At 35.3% G+C, this 22517-nt stretch overlaps 1 protein-coding gene and 1 non-coding gene across 2 annotated transcripts in view; both read right to left on the bottom strand.

The window, feature by feature from the left end:
- OLA1 (Obg like ATPase 1) overlaps positions 1 to 22517 on the bottom strand; it is a 173073-nt gene that overhangs the window by 48876 nt on the left and 101680 nt on the right. The window contains exon 5 of the mRNA XM_069470764.1: positions 14100 to 14275. Within this exon, the coding sequence (XP_069326865.1) occupies positions 14100 to 14275 (176 nt within the window). The remainder of the gene's footprint in view (positions 1 to 14099; positions 14276 to 22517) is intronic.
- On the bottom strand, positions 22034 to 22095 carry LOC138387970 (U7 small nuclear RNA). Its single transcript, XR_011234022.1, has one exon. It is a non-coding gene; the product is annotated as a U7 small nuclear RNA (small nuclear RNA).

The following is a 22517-nucleotide window of genomic DNA, read 5'->3' as shown; positions in this document are numbered from 1 at the left end:
AGAGTACCGAACCCTGACCACTACCTTTCTACATACTTCCGTGACTGAAACTCTCAGAAAAGGATTAGGCAGTAAAGGACAGAACTAAGACAACTGGCAGCAATGCTATACATGACTGTGTGTGTATGGGGTGGGGAGGATCCCCCAAGAATTAAGACAATAGGTTAATTCTAGCAATAACCTTGGTGGAATGTATGTTGTCAGTTGTGGGTTTCAGTTACATGATTCTCTGAAGCAGGCAGTGAGAAAAACATCTTAACATACTGCTCCTGGCCCTTACTGCTATAAAGTGGCAACCAAAATGGACACCAATTTACTCCCGAGGTATAGATGTCAGCAGAGGATCTGACCATTACTAAAAAGAAGAAGGCAATCGTTCCTATGATTCCTGAAAATAAGTTTCAATGGATTTCACCATGTGTAAGGAAGGAGTAGGGGAAAGCTCACAAGCCTGATTTTACTAAAAGGGCTATTGAATAAGTAGAGTCATAAAGGAAGAACATGTCTTTGAAAGTGATCAAAAAAAAAAAAAACCTCAATGAATTATTTGGCATACTTAGTAGAATGCAAAAAGATAGAGGCTCTATGCAACAGGCACATGAAGCCATAAAGAGAGAACAGAGTGAGGTTAGAGAAAAATGGGTAAGATGTCCAGGGAGTTGATAAAATTACAAAGACTTTTACAGAAACCAAAATCAAAGAAGGAAAATAAAACCCCAATCTGTAGACACAACTGATATGGCAGAAGATATTATCTGCAGGTCAAACTTAAGAAGGGAATATACTGAAGTATAACACACACTTAGTATAACACACACAAGTGTACCACTCAATGAACCATCACAGAATGAATGCATGCCTGCACTTACCACCCTGATCAACATATAGAATATTATTAGCAGTGCAGTCACAATGTTCCACTCCTCTCCAAATATAATCACTTCCCTGGCTTCTTTGCATCACAAATTAGTCTGTTATTGAAATTTGTAGAAATGGAATCAGACAATACATATTGTGTTTGGCTTCTTTTGCTCAACGTTGTTTATGAAATCCATCCATGCTGTTACATGTAGCAGTAGTGTGTTTTTCTCTGCTGTATAATATTTCACTGTGGAAATATTTCACAATATACGCATTTGACTGTTTAAAAATTCCAGTACAAGACTGAATAAAAGCAGTGATAGCATCCTTGCTTTGTTCCCAATGTGAGGGGCAAGGCTTTCATATTTCATCGTTAAGTATAATTGTTTCTATAGAGTTTTTTGTAGATACTCTTTCTCAGAATAAGTAGGTTAGCTTCTATTCATAGTTCATTAAGAGGATTTTTTTCTTTTTAAATAAAAAGTTACTGGATATTATGAAATCCTTTTTTCAATATATAAAGATGATCACATGATTTTTCTCCTTTGTTGTTTACCATGATTAATTTTTGAATATCAACCCTATTTTGCATTCCTAGAATTTCTGTCATGGCTAATGTCATTAATATTTATTACAGAATTTACTTTGCTAATATTTTATTTAGAAATGTGCATTTATGTTCATGAAAGAGAATGCCTATAGTTTTTCTTTCTCATGTAAAATTTTGGCATCAGGATTATTCAGACCTCATAAAACCAGGTAGGGAAGGTTTTCCTCTTTTTCTATTGTATGGAAGAGTATGAGTTAGGCTCTAAATGTATAGTAAAGGCATCTGGGTCAGGAGTTTTCCTTATAGTAAGCTTTAAAATTATGAGTTCAGGCCGGGTGTGGTGGCTCATGCCCCTAATCTTAGTACTCTGGGAGGCCAAGGTGGGAGGATAGCTTGAAGTCAGGAGTTCAAGAGCAGCCTGAGCAAAAGCAAGACTCCACCTCTACTAAAAATAGAACAATTTAGCCAGGCATGGTGGCACATCCCTATAGTCCCAGCTACTCAGGAGGCTGAGGCAAGAGGATCACTTGAGCCCAAGAGTTTGAGATTGCAGTGAGCTATGATGATGGCACTGCACTCTAGCCTGGACAAGAAAGACCGTGTCTCAAATATAAAAAAATAAAAAATAAAATTATGAGTTCAATTTCTTCAATAGATAAGACTATTTATATTTTTTATTTCTTCTTACATTCATTTTGTTAAGGAGTCTTTTAAATTTGTCCATTTTACATATTTTTCAAAATCATTCCCATAAACTTTATAATATCATCTTATTACCTTATTAATGTCTGAAGGATCTATAGTAACACATTTTCATTCATAGTGCTGGTTTTGTGCCTCTTTTTTCGCCCCTCCAGCAGTCCTGCTAAGAATTTATCAAATTTACTACTGTTTTCAAAGAACCAACTTTTGGCCTTTTTGATCCTCTTTATTACATTTTTCTTTCCTATTTCATTAATATCTGCTCTAATCATCATTGTTTCCTTCCATTTACTTTCTCTGTGTTCGTTTTATTGTTCTTTTTTCTAACTTCTTCAGATGAATACTTTCAGATCATTGATTTTACCCTTTCTTATTTTTGGATATATAAATTTTCTTTCTTTCTTTTTTTTTTTAGGCAGTTCTCACTCTGTCAACCTGGGTAGAGTGCAGTGGCATTATGGTAGCTCATAGCAACCTCCAACTCCTGGGCTTAAGCGGTCCTCCTGCCTCAGCCTCCCGAGTAGCTGGGACTACAGGCATGCGGGAAGACGCCTGGTTAGAAATATTAAGATTTTTCTATCATGACTATAGATTTGTTTTTATTTTGTTTTGTCTTTTAGTTCTGTCACTTTATGTATTTTGAAGTTCTATTATTGGGCACATACAAACTTAAAAAGTTATTTTTCTTCTTGGTAGACTGAACATTTAGCATCATGAAATGCCCCTTTTAGCTCTTTTAAAGTCTACATTGATATCAGTATACTACACCAGCTTTTTTTTGTTTTTGTTGTTAGGGCTTGCAGAGTTTATATTTCTCCATTCTTTGTTTTCAGTTTTTATGTATACTAATTACATAAGGTCCTCAACTTACCATGGTTTGACTAAATGATTTTTCAGTGGGTTTACTGGGGCATAACTGCATTATAAGTCAAGGAGATTCTGGATTTACAATGGTTCAACTTATGATTTTTCAACTTTATGATGGGATTATTGGGGTATTAAATGCATTTTCTAATTATAATATTTTCGACTTATGATGTAACCACATCGTAAGTCAAGGAGCATCTGTATTTAAGATGTATTTCTTGTAAGCAGCATAGAGGTAAGCTTTTAAAATCCCATCTGACATTCTTTGTCTTTTTTAATTGTTTAAAATGTATTGGGGTGAAATACATATAACATAAGATTAACCATTTTAAGGTGATTTAGTACTAAATGTTTTCATATACTCACAATGTTATACAAACATCATCTCTACCTAGCTCCAAAACATTTCCATCACTCAAACATAAGCTATGTACTCATTAAGCCCTTTCTCCCCATGATTGCTCCCCCTAGTCCCTGGCAACCACCAATCTGCAGTTCTATCTCTATAGATTTACCTATTCTGGATATCTCATATATATAGACTATCTCCAACATATGCCTTTATTTGGAGTTAGATATTAATAGCAATTGTAACCATGGATCAGGATGAGATCATATAGGGAGAGAATTTAGAGTAAGAGGAGTAGAGGGCATAGGACTCAACTGTAAGTGAAGCCAACATTTAACAGCAAAGGTATAAGAGGATAAGCCTGTAAGAGAAACTGAGGAGTTGCTAGAGAAGAGGGCAATCAGGAGAATAAAGTCATGGAATCCAAAGGAAGAGTATTTCAAGCAATGACACAATAATGTCCATTGCTACTGAACAATCACAATGGCTGAAAATATCCACTGGATTTAATAATGTAAAAGTAACTGATGGCCCTGGTGAAACCTGTTGAATGTGATGGGCCGAAAAGTCAGATTAGAATGGACTGAGTTATTAGGAGGTGGAGAAAATGAAGACAGTAAATATAAATAACTTTTTCAAGAAGTTTTTATGACAGAGGATACAGAAAATATAGTAGTTGAAGGGGAAGTGTGTGATATTCAGGAAGTTTGGTTTTTTCCAAAAATAAAAAAACCATCTTGAAACTGTTGAAAAGAATCAAGTTTGAGAGGGACAAATTGTATATATAAGAAAAAGGGATTACTGGTAATTGAAAACACAACTTTGGTATACTAAAAACCACTGAATTGTATACTTTAAAATGGTGAACTTTCTGGTATATGAATTATATCTTAATAAATCCATTTAAAAACAACAAAAGGGAAAAAAGAATGATGACTGATAGTGTAAAATTTCTGAGGAACTGGAAAATTTTTAAGATCCAAAGAATTAGTGGAATAACTGGCCACAGATAAGAAGAGTTAATAAATAGGCTTTGGGTTTGGCTAGTGGAAAATGAGAGAATTCTTACGTCAGAAGGCTTTTACTTTGATTTTTGAAATAAGAAGCAAGGTCATTTGCTGAAGAACCAATCAATGGGATTAGGGAGTAGGCATAAATAAGAGGCTTGAGGAGAGTAGAAAGCAGTTGCAGCCGGGCGTAGGAGGAAAAATTGAACAGAGAAAATGGCCTGAAAAGGGGTAAAAATGTTTCCTGTTTCTTCAAAACCCCTTTGCCCTTTTTGAGAACTAAAACCTATATCCCTGCCTCAGGCCAGTGGTCTAGAGGGGTAGGGGAGGGTCCTTTACTTTTTGTGCCACAGAAGATAGCTCAAGGACATTGTCCGAGCAGAGATCAGGAGATTATTTTAGCCAAAGATGGGATTAATCAGAACCTTTAAAAGTTCTGTACTTCTGCTCAGAAGCAGGACACTGGTACTTTAAGACAGGACTCTGCCAACCTCCTCATTTGCTGGCAAATTAATAAACTTCTCTTTCCTTCTCCTCAAACCACTTGTCCTCATTCTTCTGATGTTGCCTTGGGGTCAAGTGCTGAACTTTCGGTAACACAAATAGGAAAGCTAGATACTGCTGAGGGACCACTTGGGTTGGTAATAATGAATGTATGAAAAATATGTCCTCTTTTTAATTTTCTTCATCCGTGTTTGGTTACAGGTAAGGAGAAAACTGACAGGTGGGAAAATCAGGAAAATATTTCACCATATCATCAGTTCTTATGAGTTCATTCCCTTCCCCTCAGTGTTCATAAAAATTGATGATTCTATAGTAATCTGGTCTCAAATGGGTCTAATACTCATGACCCTTGCTCCAAACACATTACATTCTTCTGTATTATCCCGGAAGCCTTAAACAGCTTCATACTTCCTGTTATCCTCAAATAAATAATAGTGTGTTTTGAGGACCTACAACGTGCTGTCTCATACCATTTTATATAGTACACTTAAACACGTTATTCACGATGTTACTTTGCTCTCAGTCCTTTCCCAAAATAATGTGACTCAGCCCATAGCTCCTTCTGAGGGGACAGTCCTACACAGAACAGTCTCCTGGCCAGAACTGGTTGGCATTTGACCTATGTATGACATGGGCTTATGCAAAAAACTGTGTCAAAATGAAATTACCTGAGGTAATTAGATGCTTGTTCTCAGGAATCTGAATTAGGAAATACTGAGAGATAGGACTGGAGACTAGGATTGGTGAACATACTGAAAGAATACAAGAGAGAATAAACTAAGAAGTTATAAATAAGCTAACTGTAAGTAGAAATTATCAAGAAGCAGAAGTAAGGAACAAAAATATATAAAACAGAAGATGAATTTTAGTGGCAATAGAAAGAAAACTAAGCAGAATTCTAGTGAAGTAGACTAAAGAATATCGAGTTATATAAATGGCAGAGTACAGGAGAGAAGATACATAGAACAGCTGAATTCCTGGGTGCTGTCCTGGGTTGATTTATAATTCAAGTCCAAAAGGCTTGGTTATACCCCAATTCCTGCTCTTAAATATTTTTGGATTTCCATTTCCTTTATTGCCTTGTATTCTAAAAATAAAAACTCCATTTCTTGAAATAGTCTACATAGAATCTCTGTTCCTTACAAGTAAAAGACCCCAATAAAAAATATAATAAAATTCATATGAGATGAAATGACTCAGATGTTTTTCACCTCTAGCAGTTCTTATCTATATGTTCACATAATATATTACCAAATAAGAAGTCAAACCTTAAAAGAAAAATTCTTTGTTTAAAATGACTATAAACTGAGAATGTAAAATATACAGCATTAAGGTGACCATTAGATTAATCCTGGTCAATTATGCTCACAGTCTATTCTTCTCATCCCAGTTCAAAAAAAGAGGAGACACTTTACCTGAAGCCTTCCAGCTGCTGCACTGTCAAAATTCCTCATCAATGCTTGTAATTACTGTGATAATCACTTCTCCTGGATCTATAAAGTAGTCCTACCTAACACAGTTTAACTCCCACGTTGGTATTGCCACATCAAATTATGTAACTTGTCAGTCTCACTTTGAAAAACTCATAACCCCTTTCCTAGCGCTGGGGTAATGTGTATTATGTGGACTCAAATAATGAACTATGATAATTTCTAATTATATTCCTGGTTCGTGTACTTTTAAATGGGCTGCTGTGTTTAATAAATATTTTTAACTTTGGGGTTCATTTTCCATAAATTTATTTTATAAAAGCAATAAAAACAAAGTGGAAAAATATTTAAGGGGTAGGTATTCATAACTTCCAAGTCATTATTATCACTTACTGTTTCCTTCCAGGCTATTTTCAATGGAGATTTCTTTATAAATGTTTTAATCACAATGTGCATGTACACTCAATTTTCTGTTCTGATAATTTCATATATAGATATGTCTTCCATCTTAGACTTTGGACAGATTAATTACTCTTTCTGAGCCTCAGTTTACTCATCTATAAAATTAAGATAATATTTATAAAAGTTATAGAGATTAAATGAAAGCAGAGACTCCCACAGATACTTGTACAACAATGTTAATAACAGCATTATTTACAATAGCTAAAAGGTATACTAACCCAAATGTCCACAAAATGTGGTATATACATACAATATAATATTTAGCCTTCAAAACATATGAAATTTTGATACATGCTACAAGATGGGAAGTAAACCAGACACAAAAGGAGAAAAATTCTATGATTCTACTTATATTAGGTATCTAGAATAGGTAAATTCATAGAGACAGAAAGTGAAGTAGAGGTTAGCAGGAGCTGGGAGAAGAAGGAAATGGGGAGGTACTGTTTAAACAGTACAGAGTTTCAACACAGGTTGATGAAAAAGTTCTTAAAATGGATAGGGGTGATAGTTGTATTAATACAACATTGTGAATGTACTTAGTGCCACTGAACTCTACACTTAAAAATGGTTAATGATAGATTTTATGGCATATATGGTTTACCACAATAAAAAAAAAATTTAAGAGAACTTCTGCTTTAGGATATGTCTTCAAGGATAACTAAGAAATGGGGGTGGAAGAACAGCAAACAGGTAGAATTCCAGTAAATGAGTTCATGTGGAACGAGTATGTTTAGAGCCCTAAGTTGACTATCAGAAGGGTGGAGAAAAAGGCAAGGCCAAATCACAGAACTTTGTGAGCCGTGGCCTTTATATTGGCAGTATCCTATAGAATATGGTGAGGTATTTTAATTAAGGGAATAACATTGTTAGATCTGTATTTTATATTTGTGGAAAACAACACCAAGATTGGAGGTGAAAAGATCAGTTACACTGCAAAAATAAACCAAGCATAAATGAGGCCCAAACTAAAGAAGTAGTTGTGAAAATAAAAAGGAAGGAAGAGATAAGGGATAAAAGATAAAATCAATAGGATGGGATGTAGATGGTAAAGGAGAAGGAGGAGTCATAGATACAAGTTGTCAGTTCACAGGAGTTGGTTTCATCAACTACGGACTATGAGGATAAACAAGATATGGAGAGAAAAACAAATGGATGCAGTTCAGCCCCACCAAATACTACTCTATTATCACATTCGTTTAGAAATGATCTTTTTGAGTCATATAAGAATATTCCTGGAAGGATACACAAGAGTCTAAAAAGGAGAAAAGGATAAATGCGAAGACAGGCGGAAGGAGAATTGGAGGTACTGTGGGTTTGGTTCTAGACCACCACAATAAAGCAAATAAAGCAAGTAATACAATTTTTTTAGTTTCCCAGTGTACATAAACTTATGTTTACACTATACTGTAGTCTATTAAGTGTGCAATAGCATTATATCTAAAAAAAATCTATTAATACATGCCTTAAATAAAAAATACTTTTGCTAAAAAAATACTAATAATCATCTGAGCCTTCGGTGAGTAGTAGTAATCTTGCTGGTGGAGGATCTTGCCTCGATGTTGGTGGCTGCTGGCTGATCAAAGTGGCTGTTGCTAAAGGTTGGGGTGGCTGTGGCAATTTCTCAAAATAAGACAACAATGAAGTTTGTTGTATCGGTTGACTCTTCCTTTCGTGAAAGATTTCTCTGTAGCATGCAATGTTGTTTGATAGCATTCTACCCATAGTGGAACATCTTTCAAAATTGGAGTCAGTCCTCTCAAACCTTAGCACTGCTTTATCAACTAAGTTTATGTAATATTCTAAACCCTTTGTTGTCATTTCAGCAATGTTCACAGCATCTTCACCAGGAGCAGATTCCATCTCAAGAAACTACCTTCTTTGCTTATCCATAAGGAACAACTTACCCGTCCAAGTTTTATCATGAGATCATAGTGATTCAGTCACATCTTCGGGCTCCACATTTAATTCTAGTTTTCTTGCTATTTCCACATCTGTAGTTACTTCCTCCACTGAGGTCTTGAATCCCTCTCAAAGTCATCAATAAGAACTGGAATCAACTTCTAAACTTCTGTTAATGTTGATATTTTGATCTCCCATGAATCACAAATGTTCATAATGGCACCTACATTGGTGAATCCTTTCCAGAATGTTTTCAATTTACTTTGCCCACATCCATCAGAGGAATCACTATCTATGGCAGTTATAACCTTACAAAATGTGTTTCTTAAATAATATGACTTAAGGTCAGGCACAGTGGCTCACGCCTATAATCCTAGCACTTTGGGATACTGAGGTGAGAGGACTGTTTGAGCTCAGAAGTTTGAGCCCAGCCCGATCAAGAGCGAGACCCCATCTCTACTAAAAATAGATTTTAGGAGGGATTGTGGCATATGCCTGTAGTCCCAGCTACTTCAGAGGCTAGGGCAGGAGGATCGCTTGAGCCCTGGAGTTTGAGGTTGCAGTGAGCTATGATGACACAATTGCACTCTACCCAGGGCAACAGAGCGAGACTTCATCTCAAAAAAAGAAAAGAAAAAGTATCAATGACCTAATAAGATGATGAGGCATTACCGCATCAAGAAGGAGGTTTAGAGTAGGGAGGCCTAAGCCACTTCTACCCTCAGGGGGTTTGGCTGCTCTACAGCAGTGGCCCTCAAGCTTTAACATCACTTAGAGACTTGTTAAAACATATCCCTAGAGATTCTGACTTAGTAGATCTATCACTTGCATTTCTAACAAGCTCCTAAGGTGATGGTGATGCTGCTGGTCTGTCTGTGAACCACACTTTAAGTGTCCCTGAACTAGACTAGAGATTGAGGATTATCAGGGAATGAGGGAAATATAGAAATGAAGTGGGGAACAGACCTGAGGCCAGAGACTCTGTGGGATATCAACCCCTCATTCTGTCCTTCCCCCTTCATCTTCGCCTCTCAACAGGGTTGAGATCCCACTGTTGCTTTTGGCCACTTTTACCTGGGTTCATCTGCCAATCCTCAGGAAGGAGCTAAGATGCCACAGCTCTTTGATTTATGACAGAGGTGGCACTTCACTGGAATAAGGAAAGGACAGTCTTTTTAACAAATGGTGCTAGAACAATAGGCTTTCCATAGCGGGACCAAAAAAAAAAAAAAAATCAAATCAAATTGGATGCCTACCTCAATACCATTTACAAAACAATCAGTTCTAGGTGGGTTAATGACTTAAATGTGAAATGTAAAACAATAAAGTGTTTAGATGACAAGACAGGAGATCACCTTGATGACCTTAAGGTAGGAAAGTTTTCTTAAACAAGACACAGAAAAGACCAACCTTAAATTTAAGACCTATTCATCAAAAGATACCAAAAGAAGAGAAAAAAAAAGCCACAGAGTAGAAGATATTTGCAATCCATTTAAAACAAAAGACCAGTGAAAGAAAAGACATGAATCCAGAAGAAAATGAGCAAAAGAATTAGAACAGGTACTTCCCAAAAGAGAAAATCCCAAAGGGCCAATAAATATTTTTTAAAAAGTATTCAACCTTAAACAGTTAGGGGACTACAAATTAGAACCACAAACAAATAACATTACACAGCTATGAAATTGCAAAAATGAAAAAATCTGACAATACCAAGTATTGACAAGAGGATAAACTCTTCATACAGTTAAAAAACAGTGTTTATCTAATAAAGTTGAAGATATACATACACTATTGACTTCTTAGATACATACCTTAGACCAGTGGTCCCCAACCTTTTTGGCACCAAGGACCAGTTCCATAGAAGATAATTTTTTCCCAGGGGGAGGGGAGCCCAGGCAGTGATGCCAGCGGCACATAGTTCCTAAAGTTTCATGGAAAACAGTTTTTTCATGGATGGGGCAGGGTGGCTCTGCAGCCCAGTCCCTAACAGGCCCTGGGAGTTGGGGACCACAGCCTTAGATCACTCTTAGGTATATCAGGATATAAAAGAATATTCACAGCAGCACTGTTCATAACTATTAAAAACATACGGGGCCAGACATGGTGGCTCACACCTGTAATCCTAGCACTCTGGGAGGCCGAGGCAGGAGGATGGCTTGAGGCCAGACATTTCAGATCAGCCTCAGCAAGAGCAAGACCCCGCCTCTACTAAAAATACAAAAATTAGCCAGGCACAGTGGCATGTGCCTACAGTCTCAGCTACTCAGAAGGCTGAGGCAGGAGGATCACTTGACCACAGGAGTTTGAGGTTGCAGTGAGCTATGATGATGCCATGGCACTCTACCCAGGGCGACAGAGGGAAACTCTGTCTCAAGAAACAAACAGGCAGACAAACAAACAAAAAACCCATAGAGAAAATTCAAATGCTCATCAACAGTAGACTAAAATGGGAAAATAAATGAATTATAGATAAATGCAGTATGAATTGTATAAAATGAGTGGAAAATATTCACATAAATATATATAATATGATACCATTTATATAAAGTTCAAAATTAGGCAAAATTAATTCATATTGTCTTGAGTGGTGCATAGATTGGTATATATAAAAAAGCATGGGGCCGGGCGCGGTGGCTCACGCCTGTAATCCTAGCACTCTGGGAGGCCGAGGTGGGCGGATCGTTTGAGCTCAGGAGTTCGAGACCAGCCTGAGCAAGAGCGAGACCCCATCTCTACTAAAAATAGAAAGAAATTATATGGACAGCTAAAAATATATATAGAAAAAATTAGCCGGGCATGGTGGCGCATGCCTGTAGTCCCAGCTACTCGGGAGGCTGAGACAGGAGGATCGCTTGAGCTCAGGAGTTTGAGGTTGCTGTGAGCTAGGCTGACGCCACGGCACTCACTCTAGCCTGGGCAACACAGTGAGACTCTGTCTCAAAAAAAAAAAATAAAAATAAAAATAAAAAAGCATGGATATTGTCAGAATAGTGGTTAGTTGTGGGAAGACGAAGAGAATTAAGACTGGTAAGGGAAACTTAATAATGCTTTATTTCTTGATATTCAAGGTTTTACTACTGTTTGTTTTACAATTATATATCACATTATACATGAGATTAATGCATGTTTTTGTATGTTATATCTTGCAATTTAAAAAGATAATGTTACCTCCCTCCCCCCTCCAAGAAAACACCAGCAAAAACACCATATTGGCTTTATAGCAGATTGATGTGGCTGAAAAACCTGATCTGCAATTTAAGTGTAAGATCTTAAGCAATTCATAAAATCTCTTGAAATTTTGCTTCCCCAAATGTAGCATGGAAATATTACATGTGTGGTTTAAATAAGATAACATATTTCAAAAGCATACAACAGTGCCTGGCTCAATAAATAGAAATATTAATATAAGATGTTTGTGCACTGAAAGATTCAATATTATAAATGTTAATTCTCCCCAAATTGAGTTACAGATAACTAAAATCCTGTTTTTCATAAAAACAAGCCAAAACAAAAATTTCTAAAAAGCCCTCTGTTTTACCATATTTACATGCATTGGGTTTGCTACGGGATAATTTACAGCATGCATTTTCAATGGGGGTGAAATTGTCCCTAGAGGGTCAAAAATTGGTTCTCGGTGGGGGTGGGGTGAGGGGGGGGGTGGTGGTGGTGGTGAGAAGAAATGTTAGATATTTAAAAGTTTGTGGCTCTCAAAATCTCAACCCTACCTGACAAAATCTTACTTATTAGTATTTAATTTCTCTCACTAGGGAGGAATTAATTAATTTAAATTAATTAAAAATTTTTTTTCCTTAGAGGTGATAATGAAAACAAGAAACAAGAAGCTGAGAAACACTGATCTATAATTTGTTCTGAAGCAGCTGAATCTAATATGAAGAAAGAAAAAAGTAGAATAATCAGTTAGGGGAAATGAGAAAATTAGACTAATGGTTTTCATCTACACAGAAGAGCGCAACAGTGAAGGCGAAAGTAAACAGGGAAGTGTCTAGATTTTTCTGTAAACACAAGTCCAAACTGTGCTTTCAAATCTTGTATAGGAATTTTAGGAAAATGGTTAGAAATGAGAAGGAAATGTTGTTATAACAAGTAACAACACTCAACATTCTAATTTTCGTTGAGAGAAAAAGCCAGGAAATAGTAGCCCAAGAATTTAAGAAGAGCTGATGACCATTTCTTCCATTTAAGTAAAAGTAAGATTGAGAAATGTAAGTCAGTTAATGTTTCTGAAAGACCTGTGGATGTCAGTAAGTTTCAATGAACAAAGGGGTGACTGACTGCAAGGATTTATTCTCATCAGTAACTATGTAGTTTGGGGCAAATGAATCACTTTCAATCTAAACATCCTCTTCATGTTTTTTTCCCTTTTCCAAAAGGAATATTTATTATACCCACCCTTTTAATCCCCACCACCACTCCAAACCTTGTGCAATTTTCTCAGACAAATCTCTCTCCATTCTCCATTCTATTTCAATAGAAATAACCAAGATGATAAGAGAAGTAAAGTGACGGGGGCTTGCTCCAGATCATCAAGGAAATCAATAGCACAACACAGGTCTCCCTGTTACAAATTCAGGCACTTCTGGCCATAATTTATTGGTAATGTGCCTGAGTTCAGAAGTTGATTCTGGTAATTGATTCTTTCCTTAATAGTGTAGAGTTTTCCAAATTTACTAAGAATAAATTAGGAAGGGAAAAGGGGGAACAATCACAGTTTCTAAAAATAAGAAAACTAAAAATAAACACATGTATTAAAAATTAAGACATGAAAAATTAAAGAAATCTTTCCTATGACAAAGATATATAAAAAGCAAGAACAGTTTATGAAGATGTTATGTTAATAAATGAGAAAAGGTATGGTCAAGGCACTGCTTTTTTAATATAAAAGACAATTCAATCATTCTTAAACCAAAAGCTTCAAAATCGATTTTGGAACTTACTACAATTTTACAAATAATTATTCACTAATAATGTGATAGAAACACCTTTGAATATTAAGAACAATGATGCATGTTTTCATTCCATATAAGATTAAGATGATCTGTCTACTTTAAGAGTGTATTCATTTATTCAACCCCTAAGGAAGACCAATTTTTGTATAAATCACGTCTTCAAATCCATGAAGCTCATATATTCAGTCATTTTTCTAAATTCAGTAAGTTTTTCATCATAAAACCATATTTCATTAACACTAGAACTTGAAGTCTACATAATAACCATATAAACATTCAATATTACTGCACTATAGCTTACTAAGAACACCCTAAATAGCCTAACACCGTGACCCTTGGTTGCCTAGAAATAAAAGTTTCCCAATAATTTTTTTTAACAGAAATAACCCTTGGATTTTAAAATTCCATTAACAATATTAGATATTTTATGTGCTTTATTTTAAAACTTTTTAATCAAAAAAATAAACTCTCAAGTATCTAAAGCCGTAAATTTTTACTTACATATTCAGGTTTTAGTTTTTTATCTCCTCCTCTCACAGCCACCTTTTCTAGTTTATCTATAATGGGCCCAATCATTTCCTCATCTTTAAGCTGAAGCTCTTCATGTATTATTTCTATATCTCGAATAGGATCTACACTTCCTTCAACATGCGTGATATCATCATCTTCAAAAGCACCTAAAATGAATTAAAGGGAAGCAATTCAATAAACAAATATAGAAAGTCATTATAATTACAGTAAGAGAGAAAGATTCCTAGAAAGTTAACGAATAGCTATAGTGAATAAATTATTCTGAATTCTATGAAAGTAGGACATAGTACTTTTTTCCCATTTAGTAATACTGAGGTACTAGCAACAAAACAGTACTTTGAGAGCCTCAACATTTCAAAAATTGATCGAAATAAATACAATTATGGTCTTTACAAAAAGAAAATTATGTTCCAGAACTACTGGCATTTCCAAGTTTGGTACATTAAAAGACACTGAATTCCAGGCATGAAAGGCCTGAAGTTCTAAACTGCACTATTAGGGTTTCCAAGGGAAACCAGATTTAGGGAGGGGGGGCCCTGAAATCATCTGGCAGACCTCTTCCCTGCTTCAATCTACTTTATCACTGTGGTTCTGACGGTGATTAGATAATGAACCACTCAGACACACAATTTACACAGCAGCTAATTTCATCGGCCTGATTTGAGGGTATGGTTTTTAGGGGGCTATCAAAGAAGCAGATGAAGGTGCATTTGTCATATATGAGTGACAACCATTCACACTATCTGAACAAAATGGTGCTGGCCCTTATTAGAAACACATGCTATTATCACATATTTAAAGTGCAGTTGAAGCCATAATTTCAAATTGCCAACTGGAAACATAAGGGTAAAACAACCAGATATTACTGAAGCATGTGTACTGACTTTATGCCCTTTTGAAGACATAATGTGGCAACATAATTCAACTGGGATTTACTCAAATTACCATATAAAGAACAGTATCACAAAAAATGAACAATACTAAGAAATATTATAAACAGAAAGTAATGACATACCCACAAAACAATAAACACATTTATAAACAAATTAATTTCATTAAAATTATCAATTAGATTATAGTCTCAAAATGAGATGTTTTCAAACATAAAGTATCAATTATTTTAGACAGAGGTATCATAGAAATCATGAGACAGTTTGATTGAATTGGTAAGAGAAACATAAGTATAGCTCATTCGTAGATACCAAAGACCAGGATATTCTTATTATAAGTTACAAAGAGTTTTTAAATATAATTTCTCAGAATTAAAAATAATTAAATTGTTTGTATCTTAACATGGATTATTCAGTAATAATAATAAAACCATAAGTATACTATTACAATTAAAATGTAAGTATTTAAAATAATATTTAAGTATTGTTGGCATACAAATGATATTGTATTATATAATGTCAAATTCATATGAACAAAATTAGCAAAAAATGAGGACCTACCTTATATTTTACTAATAGACAGAAAGTGGTTTAGGTAAATTTTCTGAATCTTTGAAAGTATAAAATAATCCTCCCGGAAGCACAATACTATTTACTCTCATCAAGATTTGAGACATTTTACACAAGTGGCACAGTAAAATACGGAAATAAAAATAAAAGTTAGCTTCCTGGCAGTCAAAGCAACACAAGTAACACGGTCAGTTATAGAAGTAACTAAGCTTTCTATAACACTCAGACAGAAAAATATCCCATGCAGTTGTCTCTATATAGGGGCCATTGACTAACTATAGTGATGTCCTCAACAACATCCCTACAGTAAATGCATTACAGGTTTTAAATGGCAATTTGTTAATTACAACCCTCAATTTTAAACAAGTGGCAGCAGAAAGGAACTTAGTAATTGCAATTCTTCCAAAAGCAAAGAAAACAAAGCTCTCTGATGATCTAAATTAATCCAAAGAAAAAACCTATGATAAAGAATGAAGGTGGTAGGGGCGGGAGGTGGCGGTGGGGATTCACCTGTCCATCTTATAACCTTCAAATTATCTTCTATAATCAATTGCACCTTGTCTAGACTCTGCCAAGGATTAACCCAGGAAAGGAGTTATGACTGCATTATCATGAATCCAATCTCCCTACTGTAAGAAAAAGACTCAAACCACAGACCCTACATATATCTGGATGCACTGTTGTTCCCACATCCTGAGGTTAGTAATATCACTATATTTATTTGTGTTGTGAGGTGGTAACATACCATGAAAAGAATTTAAATCTATTTTTGAAAATAAGCATTTCCAAATACTAAAATAAAAATTAAGTGAAGGGAATATTAAAGCTATCCTGTAAAATGAATACCCTTGTGATAAAATGGAGCCTAGAATAGCTATAAAATAAAAGCTTCCATACAATTTGGTGGCCATTTGGGCAACTTCCCATTTCTTAGGGCTAAAAAATTAGAGTTTATTTTCCAAAGACATGCTCCTGGGTCAACAGAACTCACTATACACTTATGTTATAGCATTCCTGCACATTTTGTCTTTTTTAGTACAAGATTTAGTGCTTAAGAATACAATCTTTGAAGTCAGACAGACTTACTAGTCATAGAATCTTAGACGAATTACCTAACCTCTATGGATCCTGTCTTCACATCTTTAAAGTGAAGATGCTTCCACTTCTCAGAGAATGGGTATAATTAAATCAAATAATAGATGTAAAGTGCTTAGCACAGAGCCTAACACACAGAACTCTTACAGTAATTAGGGCATATACTATTTTTTTTATGAAGTAAGAATTAGTAATTTAGAAGAATTCTACAGCAATATACTCAAAACATTAATTTTGAGTAATATAGTTTGATGTTACTCAATGCACTTGGAAAAGGTTAAAATAATCTATGAGAGTTTATCGGCTCCCCAACCCCCCCCCCCAGAAATTCTTATTAGTTCACTAGCTAGCTCAGTAGCATATTTTTACGCTAGTCCATGGCCAAAGTTATTTCAACTTCACATTAACCAAAACAATGTCTAGTTTTAGTGCACTGGTAAGTTTAGAAGACAAAGACTATGCTACATTATACTGAATCACTCGGTGAGAAGTTGCTTCCATTTCAATTCTCTTTCAGTCCTTCTTTGTTAAGGAGAAAAGTCTCAGTTTGACGCTGTTGGTCTTTAATGTTTAACATTTATAAATTTATTTTTTTATTAACAGAGCAGGCTTTAGCCTCAGAGCTTCTAAAGAGTAAAAAAATTAATAAAACTGTAGTTTTCATTATATCTATTTTTATTATCTTCAATGTTGGCAAGTGATACATTAGTTTAAACAGTTTTCTGTTTAAATAATTTTACCCAAAATGTGAGTTATGTATCAAGTATTTAAATTTAGATCAACATGTATAAAATAATCACATTTTTTTGTAAAATTACTTCTATCAAGAGAAATGTCTGAAAATATTAACTATAGTCATTTTAATAGTGGTGGGATATGATCTGATTTATTTTATTTTATTTTTGGTACTATTCTGTATAAACTAGGGCTAGGGAGGACAGGTGAGGAAGACTTCTCTGAGGAGATGACATTTGAGCTGAGACCAGAATGAGGAAGTAATGTGAAGATCTGAGGGAAGAAGGTTCTAAGAAATATAAAAGACCTAAAATAGGAACAAGCTTGAAGTATTTTAGAAATAGAAATGTGGTCATTATACGTGAACCACAGTAGAAGATGGTATGTAGAATTTAAGGTAGAAAGGTAAAGTAGTTCACATAAATTTGTAAGTCATGAGAGTTTGGATTTTATTCTAGCTGCAATGGGAAGCCATGGACTGGAGAGTTTTATAGAAAGGGCAGGTAAGGTGGTAAGAAATGATTTATGATTTAAAGAGGCCACTTCAGCTACTTTAAAAAGAATAAACTTTCAAAGTCTATTAAAAGGGAGGAGGTAAGAGTGACTGCAGAAAGACTAAGTTAGGAGATGGTTGTAGTGGTGCCAATGAGAGATAGCCAGGTAAGAGGTAACCTGAAATAAGATTGTAGAGAAGATGAGAAGTGGTGTTTGTACTCTAAATATATTTTCGAGATGGACTAGATATAGACTGTAAGGTCATGACTAGAGACATATAACTGAGAGTTATCAAATGTGTTTAAAGTTATGGATTTGGATGATGTCACCTAGAGAGAGCACTCCAACATTCAGATGTCTGATGGGGGAGAAGGATATGGCAAAAGAGATTGAGAAGGAGTGACAAGTAAACTCAGAAAAACTAAGAGTATGCACTTACAGGAGTGAGGGAAAGAAAATGTTTCAAGAAGGAAGGCATATGCAACTGTCAGGCACTGTCTGGAGGTAAAGGTTGATAAATACAGAAAACTGATCATTGGCTTTGGCAAAAAGGTGGTTCTTTGAGAATACTTTTCTAGCCGTATCCCTTTTCTATACTGTCTACTTCTTCCATGTATCAGAGACAATAAAACTATGACTCAAGGATATAAACATGGACCTATCCACTCATTTCTTATAACTCAAGAGTTCACAAGAGCTGGATGTCAGCATTTCTAAATTCATCAAGTTTTGAGAACATTCCTCTCTCTATAAGTGGACTAATTATATAAAGTAAAATACCCTAAGATTTCTCAGTCTGTGAAAAGGATCCTATTAGTCATAAAGAAATCATAGCCACTTTCAAAGGTTCACATTCCAAGTAAACCAGCATAAACATTGAAACAAAAATTATACTTGACCAATTACAGGTTGATCAACCAAGTGATTCAGAATCATCAACACCATACATATCACCAAGAACAAAAGAAGAAAACTACATTCATACAAGAATTAATATCAAGTCACACATACGACTACAGAATTCTCCAAGGTAACTCCATGCCTAAAGACAATGAAGCAGTGTCTTCAGAGTTATAAGGAAAGAAAATGTGTCTCGAGAATTTTATATCCAACCAAGCCATTTTTCTTTGTCAGGAATAGAGAATAATGGTGAATAGACTGTGCACTTTATATACTCTCTATATAATTAAGTCTAAACAACCACAGGAATTATGTTAATAAAACAGAACATGTTGATTATAAACTGTGAAAAGTTAAAAATACAGTCATCCCTCTGTATATGCAGGGGATTGGTTCCAGGCCACACTGGTATACTCAAGTCCCCCAGTTGGCCCTGCGGAACCCGTGTATAGGAAAAGTAGGGCCTCCATGTACACAGGTTTCAACATCAAATACTGTGTTTTCAATCTGCATTTGGTTTAAAAAAAAAAAAACAGTGTATAAATAGACCAACGAAGTTCAAACCCATGTTGTTCAAGGGTCAAGGGTAATAACATAAAACCTGGGGGATAGGTAGAAGTGATGTAAAAGCATAAATATACTCATTTTCTCATCGTCCATAGTATGGTATCAATAGGTGCTACATAAAGGTGAAACATGTAATTAAAAAATAATTTCTCTAACCTTTTAGTGTTTTGGTTTTTTTTGATTTTTTTAAGAGACAGGGTCTCCTCTGTCACCCTGGCACAGTATAGTGGCACAATCATAGCTCACTGCAGATTCAAACTCCTGGGCTAAAGAGATCCTCCTGCCTTTGCCTCCCAAGTAGATGGTGCCACAAGTGCGCACCACCATACTTGTCTAATTTTTTAACATTTTTCAGAAATGAGGTCTCACTATCCTGCTCAGGCTGGTCTCAAACTCCTGGACTCAAGGGGTCCTCCCACTTCAGCCTCCCAAAAGTACTGGGATTACAGGTGTGAGCCACTGTGCTTGGCCCTTTTAGTGTTTTTATGATGCTTTTTCTTAAGTCTAGCAGGATCATTTAAGGACATATCTTTTATAAAAAACATATCTGAAGTTCAGTAATTTCTTCTGCACTCCTTTAGTTCTTTTTAATTCAAACTCAAAATAAAATTTAGTATTCTATTTAAAATAACCCATACACTACATGATCACATTTGTATAAAATTGTTTCTCTCTCTTAATGACACCAAATGTCAATGAAAATAATTTCTGGCCATTGAGCTGTTGAGTGATTTTTTAAAACTATCAGTTTTGTCTCACTTAAACTTTTCATAATAAACATGCATTGTTTTTACAAAAACAAGTCATTCTTTAAAAAAAGTCATTTAAAAAAAACACAGTAAGCTAATTTGCAGAAAAATATGCACAAATTTTAGTTAAAACTTTGGTTTTGCAGTGATTAGCCACAAGGAGAAAACCATTATTACCATAAAAATTATTTTATGCCTAATCATTCCTATATATATAAATTGAAGACTGAAAATAATATTAACTATAGTATACCCTCATTTTTTAAAAACTATTGGTTATATAAGAAAATTAACCATATAGACTTAAAGTGGATTCCATCACAAAGATTTCTTACCCAGCAACCCTACAATGTTTCCTTTCACAACAAAGCACTCTTTTCAAACCTTCTTGACTTCCTTCACATTTCCAATCCTTTTCCATTCTCCCTTGCTACCTGGCAGATGACCTAATCTTTCTTGCCTCACAGGGAAAATGTATGTCATCTTTGGAGAACCAAACTCCCTTTTTGTTTTTGGCCAATCTTTTTTTCTCCCCAGCAGTAAAATGGAAAACAGTACCTTCTACTATTTCTAGTTAATGTCTCTCCCATCTCTATTCTGGACCCTATCCTTCCCAAGGAAGTTTGCTCCACAGATTGTTCCTTCCATTTTCCAAGACCTCAATCTATTATGCCTCCCTCTGTTTGCATCACCTCCATTTCCACTAATGTTTTCCCAGCAACATTTAAGTAGGCTTAAGGTTCCACATTAAATCAATCATGTCAGTTACCCTGGACATTAATTCCCACTCCATCTATTGCTTTCTTTCCTCCAGTTCAGAGCTAAATTTTTTGAAAGAGCTGTCTGTACCTGCTCTCCCCACTTCTTTACTTCCTATTTATAACTCAATCCACTTCAGCCTGGCATATGCCTCCACCAAACTACCAGAAATTGATCTTAGAAAAGACACCACTGATCTGTCTTCATGATGTTACAGCAGAATCTTGAGTGACCACTCAGTAGCATCTAATGTCTGCATTGAAATTGTCTCTTTCATGCTTCTAACTGCATTCTCTTGATTTCTTTCTATTTTCTCTGGTCATTTCTTGTCGGGTCATTCCTTTTCTTGCTGTAACTTCCCCATAATTATTGATGTCTCCCTTAGTTTTCTTCTCTTAACACTCTATTATACTCTCAGTAACAGACTCTTCAACTCAGAACTCCCCTGGTTCAAATATGTTTATCAGAGATGTTGGCCTATACTTTTCTTTTTTGTTGTTTGGTTTTGGTATCAGGCTGATACAGGCCTCATAGCCCTGGTTCAAATAAAATGAATCAAAAAATATCTTTTTAGTTAGTTATAAAAATCATTTCTAATATAAAATCTATTCACTAAGTGAATAAATGCAGAATGTCACTGCTTACACTAAAATTGTGGCTTTTCTAATTTGCGTACCACCTCCCTTACTGAGGTCCAGTCAAAACACATAAATATTTATTTGGTGAGACACATTTGGATATTCACATGGTATTAGATATTCTGCATATTTATTTCTTGGTATGATGTGGCAGAAATGATGAGTTGGTTCTTTTTAATGATTATAAATGGAGTGAAGATTGATCAATTTACTCATTCACTCAAAGCTTGCCTTATTCCATAAAGATTTGAGTAAGAAGGATAAATCTGTACTCTGTTTAGGATGCTAAATCTAACTGTGAAGGACTTTAGAAATAAAAATATACTTTGGAAATTCAGGACTTCAGTGAACTGCTTTGCTATATTAATACTCAAACTTGACTTGTATTCAGTATTCAGAAGCAAAGCACCCTGGACAGATGTAGAAGTAGATTTTAAAACACATGATGTATTGAAGAGTACAGGCTTCACAGAAATACCTTATTTTTTTTTTTTTTAATTTTTTGGGGGGGTCTTCCAGTGAAGACCGGAAAACCTGCCAGACAAATTCTAAAAGAGGTGTAACACTACACAGCAGTACTTTATAAACCAACTGTCATAGAAACCTTGTGCTATGAGTTAAATGTGTCCCCCAAAACTTCATGTGTTAGTAACTTGATCCTCAATGCAGCAGTGTTGAGAGGTGAAATCTTTGGGAGGTGATTGGGTCACAAGGGCTCTGTCATCAGAATGGATTAATCCATTCATGGATAAATGGAGTAACGGGTTATTGAGGGAGTGGGCTACAGTGGGTCTTATAAAAAGCCAGTTTGGCCATCTGTCATGAGACCCCCTTGCCATGTGACGCCCTGCACTGCTTTGGGACTCTGCAGAGAGTCTCCACTAGAGAGAAGTCCCTCACCAAATGCTACCCCTTGACCTTGGAGTCCCCAGCCTCCAGAACTGTAAGAAATGAATTTCTTTTTCTTATATATTACTCATTCTTACGTAT

Source organism: Eulemur rufifrons, chromosome 1, assembly GCF_041146395.1.
Source record: "Eulemur rufifrons isolate Redbay chromosome 1, OSU_ERuf_1, whole genome shotgun sequence".
Lineage (NCBI taxonomy): Eukaryota > Metazoa > Chordata > Mammalia > Primates > Lemuridae > Eulemur > Eulemur rufifrons.
Note: the sequence above shows the minus strand (reverse complement) of the source record. Positions and strands in the feature narration are given on the sequence as shown.